The 14,289-nt window shown below is 36.3% G+C and overlaps 1 protein-coding gene across 2 annotated transcripts in view; it reads right to left on the reverse strand.

The window, feature by feature from the left end:
• Window positions 1-14,289, reverse strand: part of LOC136040531 (ataxin-10-like) — a 38,628-nt gene that overhangs the window by 9,268 nt on the left and 15,071 nt on the right. For both annotated transcript variants that reach the window (XM_065724713.1, XM_065724714.1), the window contains exons 2-3: window positions 5,124-5,621; window positions 1,019-1,356 (exon numbers count right to left, since the gene is read on the reverse strand). In XM_065724713.1, coding sequence (XP_065580785.1) covers window positions 1,019-1,356; window positions 5,124-5,614 — 829 coding nt within the window. In that variant the 5' untranslated portion in view covers window positions 5,615-5,621. The remainder of the gene's footprint in view (window positions 1-1,018; window positions 1,357-5,123; window positions 5,622-14,289) is intronic.

Here is a 14,289-nt window from a genome sequence, read left to right on the forward strand (position 1 = left end):
TTTTCAGATAAAAACAGTGTGCAATTTCTGCTGAGATTTTGAATTATACTGTTGATATTACACAAATCCAAAAATATTCCTAATCTAGGATTTAGAAAAGATGAGGATACGGTTATAGGTAATCACGCTTGCTGGCACACCATTATCTAGAAAAAAAAGGGAAAGGTTCCAATTAGGGAGCCTATTGTGAGTTTCTCCAGCAACAGAGAGTAATCTCAGTGGGCAACTTGGACTTAACTCATTTTTGCACTTTGTCACTAACTCTCCAACTAAAACTTAAATCATTTCTTATGCACCAAGTGTAAATTTAGCACCAAGACATCCAGGTGAATTGGCTATCTACAAATTTTATGTGATACCATAAGTGAGGGATGATAGGAAGTTCTGATGAAAAAAAAGGCACCAAATTTCCGATCAAACATTTCGTCTTCTCTTTAGGTTTCATCCACTTTTTATATAGTGGTCGTGGAACAAACTAAGTAGATTCAGCTGTTGAAGTTGGTGATCGTCATTTGGGAAGGGGAGGGGGTAGGGGAAACATCTAACAAAACATCCAAAGAATATGTCAATCATGGAAACTCAAAAATCTTAGAATAAATTGTGAGAATTCGCGATCTCAGGATATAATTCTCGGGTCCAGACTCCCTCCCCTCCGCATACACGAAAATTTCCCTGATCATGCCGTTCAGATCGGTCCATTTCGCAGAATTTTGAATTGAGCGAGCAAAAAAAAAGAAAAAAAAGACAGATCTCCTCTAAGAAGTAAGTTATAATTACCGGAATGGTCTTTTCTAGTTATTGCTCACCGCCCTGTAAAAATACTCTAGCCCACCTCCTCTTAAAGGTTAGACCCGTACAAAATTATCCAGTAATGATTAATCTTCCAATTATGGCTATAGTGTTATGGAATTAAGTAAATACAGCACTGAATGGATTTATTCCTTTATGGAACAAAGCAGATTAAAAGTAGAAACAAAGTAGATGACAAAAGAAAAATGAATTATAAAATTAAACTTACAAACTGTTGAAATAAGCAAAGACTTGTCCTCCTGCAACATAAGCACGTATTTGTCTGAGCCCGAGGATGATGCGAGGATTTCTAACATCTTAGTATACTCCAAAGGCTCTACATCTTCATTCCTTCTCAACACATGCAACATAAAGTCTGATTTCAATTTGAAGACTTCTGCAGCGTATTGTATAAATGCTGCAGATACTGTAGCTTTACTTTCAGGAGTAGATGCAAGTGCGTGGTAGATAGTTTCTAATAGAAAAAGTCGAGAGGGATGTGGCAGTTCAGGGTAGATGACAGAAAGCTCTTTGCGTGGTAAAATACAAACTTCGATGACATGTTGACTAGAAGAAGAAATTAATAAATTTCTTCTTTTTTTCATTACATGCATTATAGGTAATAAACAGTAAAATTAACTATTTTCCTTGAAAAGTGTACATGCTACTCAAAATACTGTAAGGACAAAAAAGGGAGGCCGCTTTATACAAGTAGCGCGTATGTAGTTTGATTTTCAAAAATAACTGGAAGCACTAAAGAAAAAAAATTATCAGAATTTGCCAGTATAGGATAGTTGAGATATAGTATAGTTGAGCACTGAGCAAAAGCATTATAGGACGTAGAGGACAGAGTTTCCACTTCTTCTTCTTAGAGAAATGAGAGATCGCACGAAAATTGTTGTCAAAATGTTAATGCTGTTATAAAGAGTAGCCCTTGCCAATAAAGATCAAACTAGAACACACAAATTTTGGTAACAATACATACGAAGAATCTATATCAAAAGCTACTCATACATCAGAGGAATCTAGTGATTATGCTAATTCTGAATATGAAAAAACATTAATTCTAAAGCTACAAATTTTTTTTCAGAAATAAATTTAAACAATTCATAGAAAGAAAAAAACTTCAAATAGGAACATGATCTTAACGAAAATCACGCAACATTCAAACAAAAAGATTGAGCCGCATCTAAGTGCTCGTTTCAGCCAAATTGTGTTGCAAATCCGCGAACATAGTTTTCCCGGACAAAATTTTGTCCCAGAACATATATGCATTCAAAATAAGAGCAACAGTTATTACATATGGTTTATCCTGTAATTCAAAAATTTCTATAGTATTGCATAATTGACCGCTATGTATTAGGAGAGGAGAAAAGGGCTTTTTTTCTGAGTGGACAGGAATCCCTAAAGACTCAGGAAGCGCCTTTTCAGTCATGAATATTCAAGCTTCCAATGAGAAGTCGTTCAGACATATATGAAGGGGAAACTTAACCCTGACTGCTCTTCATTTGGAGTAAGAATGCAAAATAGGTGCTGAGGAGAGGAAGGGTTCCCTCCAAGGACGGGTTAAGAAAAAAAAACTTTAAAAACGCGTGACCAATTTCGCTATTTGCATTTTTGCTGCGCTTATACAAGTCAGGCAGAAATTTCAAAGGGGAGGGATCAAACCACGTAACAGGATTTCTTTGGTTATTACGTGATGTGGTTTGTTTATTTATGCAACTATTACATAATGGAGTGTAATTTTCTTTAACAACCCTCCAGGGACAGTGAAAACCTTCGGGGCCTGCTCGTAGTGGACCTTTAGGACGCCGGGCCCAAGCAAACAGTTCCACTCGGCTCCTAGCAACCTTTTCCACCAGGAAGGCGACACAAAACTAACCAGGGTGGCCCTCACCTAACCTAGTAACCTTTTCCATCAGGGCACCCAACTAGCCAATTCAAGCGGGGAGGGGGGAGGGCTAGCATCCAATTCCAACGAGGGGCCCTAGCAGCCAATTCCAACGGGGACCATAGCATCTCATTCCAACAGGGGGCCCTAGCAACCATTTCGAACGGATGGCCCTAGCAGTCAATTCGGAAGGGGGCCATATGAACCAATTAAAATGGGGGGGGCTAGCAGCCAATTTCACCTGGCTCCTAACCTAACCACTGGGGACCCTAGCATCCAATTTCACAAGGAGGGCCCCTAGTAACCAATTCCAACGGAGCTCCTAGCAGTCACTTCCACAGGGGCTCTATTCTGCGGGTCAAACCCTTTTACATAAAGACCAAAGAAATCCTGAAGTAAACAAACCCTATTACATAATTAACCCCTGCGTCTCGAAGAAAATTAATAACACTTATTTCTCAAAGAAAATTAGTAACGGCAGAGTCTTGAGGGAATCAGCGTCAAAAAAAGGAGCAGTGGCTATGGCTGTCTTTAAAAGCATTATGTTGTCACTACTCCTGTTGAACGAAAGATTTTATGGTAGATTTTGAATTCTCACTGAGTACCTAATAAACTATTCAAAATAATAATCGCACTCTATGAAGAAAGAGAATGTTGTATATGCACAGAAAATTAGGATCCACATTCTTTATGTCTGGTGTCAAACATGGATGTGTCCTAGCCCATTCCTTTTTGTTATTATAATGTTATTCTAAAGCAGTCCTAAGAGTCTGGAATGAGGATTTGAAGCCAAAAGATTTCTGATCTGGATATCTCTGGCGACGTTGTTCTTCTCAAAAAACCAAAACATGGACCATAGCTGCTACTCGACACGATAGATGAAAAGGCTATAGAAGTAGAGCTTAAAGTGAATATCAGTATCAAGAGGATGGCTACATCGACTCTCCACTTATACTTAAATGCAAAGATAAGGCAATTGAACAGGTAATTGATATTAAGTACCTCAGGAGTTGGAATGATTATAATGGTGAAAAAACCATCAAATCAAGAGGACAATTGAACAAGCTACACTGGCTTTCAATAAGTTGAAACCAATCCGGCTCAGTAGAAAAGTCTCTATGGGCTTGAAACTTCAACTCATGAATAGCAATGTGATGTCCATTCTCCTCTATGCAAGTGAATACGGAAAAATAAATGTCCAACTGGAGAAAAACGTCCTAACCTTTAATGTGACTTAGAAGAATACTAAACATGTCATAATACATCTATGGGTTTCCATAAGGAGGTGTGTCGGTTGTCGGCGTTGAATTATTATTTTAATAACTCGTATTTCACAGAACAATTGAATGGGATCTAAATCATTGCAGTATATTACTTTTATTGCTACACATATTTACTTCTAAGAAATGGTCATAAAGATATCGTAAAAAATGAAAATTTGGGAATCAATTTGCTTGTAATTACTGCCAACTGCACCCTCAACTTTATTTGAATAAATATAAATTTCAAAATTGCAAAACAATTATAACCGTTAGAATATTTATTTGAGATTTGGCATCCTATAATTTCTGCACCCAGGGCAAGTGCCCCCTCTACTCCACCCCCTAAAACCGCCACTGCGCTCCCAATGCCTTTGTTTTCACCCAAACTTAAATCATAATATTTCTTGATTTCATATTTGTGCTCATTATATAATGGAGGGGTTAATGTCCACCCTCATTTATTCCTAGTCAGAGCAACTTAATCTTCATGCAATAAATTCTTAATCTTATTCTTCCGCCCTGAACTTTCAAAACCTCCAACAATTCATGTGTTTGCTAATTTGTTTTATTTAGGACACTAAAATCCTCTGTACAATCTAAATCTAGGACATTTTTACCTTCCTACTCCATACCATGTTGATGTATAGCCTTTGCTGCGTTTATTGGGGAAAAGTCAATTAGAATAGTGCATTTGAGAAAAATGGGACAAATACATGATGAACCCCTGATTCCACGCCAATCCAACTACTAATCTTACAACCTGCCTTTTGATGCAGCAATAATATTCTTAAACATAGCCCAAATCACATTTATATACTTATCTAGTAGATTATACAAGGGTTAGACCTTCACTTCTCAAAAGTTTTTCTATCAATTAAGTCAATCATAATCAATAATCTATGAAACTGTGGATTTATGATGGAGCTGCTTCTCAATTATAGTCGAAGAGAGATAACTAGGTCATTGGATCCTGTCTTTACCCTAAAATCAAAATATTGTTCTCTTACCGTCAGCATCTAAGAATCCTACAGATTAAGCAATACAAAGACAAAACTGTTATTCAGAAGATTTGTTTTCTCTAATTTCAACAAAAACCAACAGCATGATATGCACTAAAAACGATATTCTTTTCAAGACTTTTTTTTATATCAGAACAACCTTAAATTTAGACAAATAATTACCTAAACTCAGCATCATCTTGTGCAGATTTCGTTAATTTTTCTAAAATGGTTGTCACATATTCAGAACAAAGGATCTCATCAAGCAAATTTTCATTCTGTAGAAATACATTAAGCAGTAGCATTGAAAAGGAGTTCCAAATTTTCGTAGCATCTAGTTTAAAGCAGAGGTGCAGAATTTTTTCCTTTACCAAGTTCCAGATTGTCAAAGAATTGCTAGGATTGTTTACAGTTAAATTTCCAAGAAACTGTATAGCTACTGCAGTCATTAATAATACTTTTTCTGACTGCTGTTGAAGTGAAATTCCATCACATATGATGGTTTCCACTTTTTCTAACAATATAGTATTTTCTCCAATAAATTTCTGCACATTAACACCACGAGTGCATGCACTTCTCAAAGCTCGAAGCAAATCAGTTACACTGTCCAAGTCTTGGATATCATGGAAAATAATACCATTGATTGTTTTTGAAACATCTTCCAAATCTGCCATTGTTAATCTAAAATATAGAAGCAAATCTTTTTGACAGAAAAAGAACAAAAGATATACAAGCAAAAGAAACAGACAAATGAGCTATGATATCCCTGATTATCCAGGTGAGTGTCCTGAGTACGAGTGTCCAGACATGTACAAAGAAGTATCCCTGTTCTACCCCACTGGTCCAGAAGGTCCAATATGGAAAATGAAATAAGAAAAGAGGTAAGAACATTCTTCGCAATAGGACGACCATAAGTTGTGCAATAGGACAAGCTAATTGCAACCTTAAGTGGAAGGAAGAAGAGCAATATTTGAAGCAAAAAAATTTGTATGAAGCAAAAATCAGACTTTTTTGCTCCAAGTGCTATTTTTCCGAAGAGGATCAAGAATGATAATTATTTATATCAGATTTGTCTCCTGTTTTATAAACTGGTATTATATGTGCTTTTTTTCATCTATTGGCAAATAAACGTGAACACTAATCAAAAATATGAATGTGTGGTTTAAAATTTACACGTGCTATACCATTCAGCAAATAACCTGGTAATTCAACATATGTCAACGATTTACATTTTTGATTAGCACTTTTAGATGCTGCAAATAGCACCTTGGGATGCAATGACTTTTTCTTTCATCAGACATCAGCTTTTCCCAGAAGAATCTGAACTTCGAAAGACATTTCGCAATAAAACTCTTTCACTTTATCTACAGAGTATTACCAGCAGCTTCTTATAAATTTTAAAACCCATTACATATATTTGTAGTACGATGTGTTCTAACTTTGAATAAATAATTCATTAATTGATTTCAAAATGTATTTATTTATCTAAGGTTTAATCAGTAAAAACTGTTTTCCTCTTGGATTTCAGTCAAACAGTTCGTGGTAACGAACTGTAGTAAGGAGCGACCCGGTTCAATAGTAACCAAAACTCTAAAAAACGGAATTTTGTCAGCAATAGCTACATCAAAAGAATCGCAATTTAATACTAATTTTAAATATATAAGTTTAATCAAGTTTAGTCTTACCCATCAAAAGTTACGAGCCTGAGAAAATTTGCCTTATTTTAGAAAATAGGGGGAAATACCCCCTAAGAGTCATAGAATCTTAACGAAAATCACACCATCAGATTCAGCGTATCAGAGAACCATACTGAAGAATTTTCAAGCTCCTATCTACAAAAATGTGGAATTTTGTATTTTTTGCCAGAAGGCAGATCACGGATGCGCGTTTATGTGTTTGTTTGTTTTATTGTTTTTTTTTTTCCCCAGGGGTGATCGTATCGACCCAGTGGTCCTATAATTCTAACGGAAATAAAAAGTTCTAGTGTCCTTTTTAAGTGACCAAAAAAATTAGAGGGCACCTAGGCCCCCTCCCACGCTAATAATTTTCCCAAGTCCATCGGATCAAAATTCTGAGATAGCCATTTTATTCAGCATAGTCGAAAAACCTTATAACTATGTCTTTTAGGACGACTTAATTCCCCAAAGTCCCCGTGGAAGGGGCTACAAGTTACAAACTTTGACCTGTGCTTACATATAGTGATGGTTATTGAGAAGTGTACAGACGTTTTCAGAGGGATTTTTTTTTGTCTGGGGGGGGGAGCTGTTGAGAAGAGAGAGATAAGTTGAGGGAACTTTCCATGGAGTAATTTGTCATGGGGGAAGAAAATTTCCATGAAGGGAGCGCAGGATTTTCTAGCATTATTTAAAAAAAAATAAAAATAAATATGAAAAAGTTTTTTCATCTGAAAGTAAGGAGCAGAATTAAAACGAACAAAAATTACCACGCATATGAGGGGATTCGTCCCCTCCTCAATACCTCACTCTTTACGCTAAAGTATTTTAAGTAATTTCAACAATTTATTCTACGGCCTTTGTGATTCAGGGGTCATTCTTAAGGAATTGGGACAAAACTTAAGCTTTGTTGTAAAGAGCGAGGTACTGCTGAGGAGGTAAACCCCCTCATATACGTAATAAAAACATACGAATACAAAAGCTCATTACGTAAGCTAATTCGTAAGTTACGTATATCTTTTACTAATAAAAACGTTTGTAAAAATTTAAATATTCTAGTTGCCTTTTTAAGTAACCAAAAAACTGGGGGGAGGGCAACTAGGCATCCTCCCCCACCCCTTTTCAAAACCGTCAGATCAAAACTATGAGAAAGCCATTTAGCCAAAAAAAATGAATATGCAAATTTCGTTCTAATTATTCATCTGCGGAGAGCCAAAATCAAAACATGCATTAGTTGAAAAACGCTCAGAAATTAAATAAAAAAAGCAAGTTTTTTTAACTGAAAGTAAGGAGCGACATTAAAACTTATAACGAACAGAAATTAATTCGTATATGAAAGGGGCTGGTCTCTCCTGAACGCCCCGCTCTTTACGCTAAAGTTTTTTACTCTTTTAAAAAGTAGAGTTGAGAGAAAATGTCAAACTTTAGCGTAAAGAGCGGGGCGTTGAGGAGGGACCAGTCCCTTTCATATACGAAGTGATTTCTATTCGTTTTAAGTTTTAATGTCGCTCCTTACTTTCAGTTAAAAAAAAAAATTTTTATTTAATGCAGACAAAGAATCAGACGCTTTCTATTTTACAAAAATCTTCTCAAGTCTGGATTGAATTCATCTCGTTGATTACTCCACCCAACATCAGCAAGCCCTTCTTTTAATCCCGACTGATTTAATGTAAAAATATCAATACTTAGTTTGACTTCTTTCATTGCATGGGAAAGATTGCAAAAGATAAGGGGTATTCTTGGAGATGGATATTTTCAAACTCATCTAACTGCCAGATATGAAAAAAGGTCCAAAGTTGCCAGTAGCAGAATTCGAAAGAATTCCAAAAAATGCTCACACTTCAGCGGCACAACTTGTAATTTGACAGCTTTTCTTTGAGCAAAACATATTTTTGTATGTAAGCATGGTATTATCAGATGAAACCTACCAACAAATTTTGAAACTGCAAAGTAGCATTTCTACTTTCCTATCCAACTTTTTCCACAGTGGCTATCTACAAACTCATCTAAGATCGGTTTGCATAGGCCTAAAATATCCGCATCTGAAACCAATAAAAAATTTCAATCACATCTTGTGGAGTCCTCCAGCCCCAGCAATTCCTAAATGACATCTTCTTTGTACTCAGATTTTTTTAACAGCTAATTTAAAACATATATTTATTTTTTAGGGATATCAAATTATAAAAAGTATTTTCATAATCACCAGCTATATTATTTTGAAAATTTGGCTGAAATAGAAGAGAATATTTATTGATGAAGAAATTTCGAAAATATCACATTATCAAATATTACTTCCAGATCACGAGAAGCCATACCCTGTAACCAATAGCTGGCAAACCAAAATAAAACTAACACAAATAAGAACAACTAAGAACAGTAAAAAAAAAAATCTTAATTCCCAGTCATTTTCTTTCAAATTAATATTCTGCAAGATCTCTATGTGGATATAAATAAAAAATAAAAAAAATGTCTACTGAAAGTAATGAGCAACAATAAAACCCAAAACGAGACAAAAATTATAAAGTATATGAAGAGGTTGACACCCTCCTCAATACCCTGCTCTTCACGTTAAAGTTTTTAGCACTTCTGAAAAAAACTTCCTATTCTAAATAAACAGGAGTGTTCAATTTCAGGAGTCGTTCTTAAAAATTTGGACAAACAGCCAAACTTTAGAATAAAGAGCAAGGTATTGAAGGGGAGACAAATCCTTCATATACGGAACAATTTATGTTAATTTTTAGTTTTGTTGTTGCTCCTTACTTTCGGTTGAAAAAACTTATTTGTTTTTTATTTTAATTTCTGATCGTTTTTTAAATAATGGTGGTAACTCCTGCTCACCCTCCATGAACAAGTTTCTCGTTCTACGGGAAACTTCTCCATAGAAAGTTCCTTCATAACATACACCCCCCCTCTGTAAAATTCCATCCTGACTGAAATTCCCTCCCCTCTCAAAAAATTTCTTGTAGACATTTCAGCCTTCGCACACTTAAGTTTGAAAAACCCTTTAATTTTTAATCGTTTTTCTAGTCACTACCAAAATCCCCCCATCTATTCAAATTTTTTGCCAGAAATCTAAATCACAGAAAATTTTCCCACACAATTGCCCCAGAACATCTCCACACGCAAAATTGAGTTAACAAAGAGATAGTGAGACAAAAAAAAAAGAATTTCGTACAAGAATGTCTGTCAAATACCCCAGCGTAAAATTTCTCCTGGAAAGCTCATCCCCAGAAGTTTCTCTCCCCAGGGAAAATTCTCCCAATGAAAACCCATTCCAAATAAAACATCTCCCACTCCCCCCGAAATGTCTATACACTTTCGAAAAACAAAAACAGTAACACAACAGCATTCTCTGATACGCTAAAATCTGATGCAATTTTCATAAACATTTCTAGACTTTTAGGCGGTGTCTCCATCTTTTTTTAAATCATGGCAAGTTTTCACAGGCTTGCAAATTTTGATGAGAGACACTAAACTTGATGAATCTTATACGTTTATAATCAAAATAATAAGTTGATTATTTTTCTGTATCCACTGATATCAAATTTCCGTTAATGGTCCTGCCAATTAATGGTCCAGCCTTAACTTTTGGCTCATATTTGTGATGACCCCTTTCAACAGACGTAATTTTCCCTTAGACTAATGGGAGAATCATCAGTTTCTGGACATCTTAAAACCACACTTAAGCTTGTATTTTTCTTAAGTTTCCAACACCCCTTTTCCCTGGTTTTACGGAAGGAGGTTGAGGAGGCACTTGCGCAGAGCACAAATTTCAAATAAATGATCTAACATTTATACTCATTTTGTAGTTTTTGAAATTTTACTTTTATTGAAATAAAGTAGAGGGTACAATTAGTAGCAAGTTACTAACTTACTTTAATTCTTATATATTAATACTTAATGCTTACTGTAAGCAGTAGCAATGTTAAGCAATGGCCCCCTACAATTCGGAAATAAATGTAATTTATTAAGTAGCTTTAAAACTGTTGGTTGTTTTAAGTGTCAAATCCGCTCTTTACTTTGAGTGGATAATTATTTTTAAATTAATTCCTGCTCGTTTTTAACATAAAGAAAACGAGAAAAATAGGGTCCAATACACTTCATAAAATGTTTAACATTAAAAATTTTCCAAATATACAGCCTTTGAAACTTTATCACCAAGTAAAAATGTGAACCTAGTTAATGGCAAAATTGAAAATCTTCTATGCTTCCTGTTTTACCACATTGGAACAGGTCAATGTTTTCCCTGATATTTAAGATTCTTTGTAAAACAATGTTCACTGGATAAGTTAATAATTGTGTTGCAAAAGCAACACTTTTTATTCCTAGCTTATTCCTAGAAAATGGTAAGGGTTTAACCTCTACGGTTTTTACAGAAAGTGTGGACCTTAAGCTGGATTGATGAATATGACTTTGCATTTTGGAAAGCTTTGTAGAACTCTTGCCTAGGGCCAAAAAGAATGGTTTTTGCTCGTCCTTAAGCCAGAGCCTATAGTGTGCGAAGTGAAACCAAATTCCATGACCAAACTACAGCCAGTTTGACCTATCTTGACAGAGTAATAATATCATTATAAAAAACATTTAATTTTGTTTCTTTTTCAATGCTTTCTATTTCATTCAAGAAATAATATTCACTGTATATTTACCTTCTTATTCTCCAATGATTCCATTTGTGTTCTATCTTCAGATGTGGAGGGTGTATTCATTTCCACTTTTGAAAGTTTTAAAATAAGAGAAGCTAATCTTGAACTGATAGACTTTAGGAAGTAAAAGCATATTTTCTCTTTTGGTTTTTGACCAGTCAACAACTAATTGAATTTAAGTCGGATTAACTCTGTACCTGTTTCGAATAAATAATGAGTGAATTACTTTTGAACTTGTAATTGAAACTTGTTAGATAAATTTATAAACTTGTATATGATTACGGCTTAAGGACTATTTATGGATTGTGGCTGTGAGTTAGTATTCAGCACTACTATCATCTGAGTCGTGCATTGAAATATTCGGATTACTTGCAAATCACTGGATTACTTGCCCCACTCAAAGATAAGTTATTATTTATTCTCATTGCATTCATTTAGCCAGTGTGGATCATCTCATAACTGTGCTTATTGAGAACTTCTCTGTGGATATACCTTTTTCACTTAATTGTTTTTGGACTGATGCCGAGTCGTGAGTGAAATTTGCTTATCATGGACAATTGGAATACCATTACGCTTTATTATTGCCCAGTTTTAAACTTTGCTCAGCACAATCTCGATGAGGGGTTGGACAATCAGTCGATTGTGAAATACGCTAGTGATTTTTTTCCCGTATGAAGATGTTCTTGGCGCTAAGAAACTTTTATATAGCAATTGTTTCCCAGATGAGCCTATACCTCGTCGTTCGGGACCCAGTACTAAGAATAGTTCATTGTCGGACATTATCGCTACTCTTTCTCGCTGCTCTGCAGAAAATATTGATATTCCAGAGTTCGTGATCAAATCCCCCTCTGAGGTCCCTAGCATTCCAGCGTCAGCTTATTCTATCCTTACCGTCAAAGTCAACCAGTGCCTTAATCAGCTAAAATTGCTTGCTCACCTCAATAGTCCAGCAACGTCTATAAATAGTTCTTTGGTCTCGGATAGTAAGGGTACCAATGGAAAACCCTCATACGCCGTCGTTCTTAAATATCCGCCTCCAGAACTAAGAGACCCTGTTTCTCGCAAGGAAAAGCTTGATTCTTTCGCCGGACATGACGGAATTATGTCGGTAAAGTCCGATTCGGCAAGGAAAAGATGGATTGTTGTTACGCGGGATAAAGTTTCCGCCAATTCTCTTGCCGCATCGGCTGTTGCGAGCTATCCAAATATTCTTGCTAAAGTGATTGATCGCAAACCTCTTGGAGTAATTAGGGGACTTCCTGATAGTGTTTCTAGCAGTATACTCATCTCCACTATTCCTGGTCTTGTTGAGGCCAGCCGGATCGGCTTTTCTCATACATTCCCTTTAGAGTTCCTTGATTCCGCTGCACTAAAATCTGCCATCGCTACAGATCTGCGCTTGGGTTACGAGTCTTTTAAAATATCAGAATACAAAAAACTGCCCAGACGGTGTCTTCGATGCCAAAGTATACATCATTCGTTAGCTCACTGCCCATGCGCCCCAAATGAGATGAAGTGCTCTAAATGTTCTGTATACCATTCCAATACTAAAGACAATCCTTGCTTAGAGGCTCCAAAATGTGCCAACTGCGGCGAAGCTCGTGTTTCCTATAGTATGAATTGCCCAGTGATCAAACGCGCTCTGAACTCTGCTCCAAAATAACCCAGCCACTATTTTAAGTCTTGCTTCTTTCAATATTAACGGCACAAAAGACAAAGACTTGTTAATTAATGAATTATTAGTCCATGACATAGTGTTCTTGCAAGAACATCTTTTGACCAAATCAAACGTTTCTAGCCTGAAGCGATCTTCTGTCCACCATTTTTTTTCGCAAGAGGCCAAGAAAACTAGAGGCCGCCCTTCCGGTGGCCTAGACATTTTCTTCCGTTCCCCATCAAAGCCCTCTGTGATTCATTGTGATGATAATATCTTAGCGATTCAATGTGACAGTACTGCCTTTATAAACATTTACTTACCTTGCAATCGACGTTCTATAGCATTGTTCACATATTTTGCTAAATGTTGCTCCAGTTTAAAGTCTCTACTCGAAAGTCTACGTTTGAAAGACCTAAATTGGGTTTTAGCTGGTGACCTTAACGGTGACATTCTTGGTACCTCCGATAGGTCAATCCTCTTGCTAGATTCACTTTCTAGCATATATCACGTCGCAGTTAAGAGCCTCCCATTCACATATATTCATAACAGAGGCTGTTCAAAATCGAACCTGGATCATTTGATCTCTTCCAGTTCCAGCTTAATATCATTGATTGTCAGGGTGGATGAAGAGAAGATTGATGACGATCACCTTATTCTTAGCTGTAATTTGTCCTGTGAGCTATCTGGCAAAACACTTTCGGCTCAGCCGAAGTGGCATACGAAGTTGAACTGGGATCATGCTAATGTCCCACTATACCTTGCTACGCTAACTGCTTTACTGTCAACCATAAAAGAGCCATATCACCTGCTGCAAACGTCAGTTTCCTCGCCTTCACGTAGAGTTGACCTAAATTGCTATTATTATCAAATTTTCCATTGCCTTAAATCAGCTTCCAAAGCTGCGGTGCCTGTGGATAAAGTTCGAATTGGTATAAGAAATCCTAATTGGAACGTTGATCCTGAAGTAAAACGTGCTAAGCAAAAAGCCAAATTTTGGCTACGTATGTGGATATCATGTGACCGACCATCGTCCGGAGCTGTTTTCGGAAAAGTTTCGGTTGTTCCCATGCACATCATGTTTTAAGTCGACTCATGAAAGATGCCGTAAAAACTAAAATGTCTTTATACTGTCTTACTGTTGATATTTCTGGAGCTTTCGGCAATATTGTGCACTCTCAGGCTTTATTTTCCCTTGTGTCTTCAGGTGTTAATCCTTCCGTATTAAGTTTATTGTCTTCTTGGTATTCAAAGTCGACCCGGCAAAATTGACAAGGGAGTTCGGCAAGGTGCCGTATTGTCTCCTAGTATATTCAAATGCGTGCTTGCATCGTGCCTGCGTCCCCTTAGAAGTTCTGTTTTTTACAGTAATATTAGTT

This window comes from Artemia franciscana, chromosome 21 (assembly GCF_032884065.1).
Source record: "Artemia franciscana chromosome 21, ASM3288406v1, whole genome shotgun sequence".
Lineage (NCBI taxonomy): Eukaryota > Metazoa > Arthropoda > Branchiopoda > Anostraca > Artemiidae > Artemia > Artemia franciscana.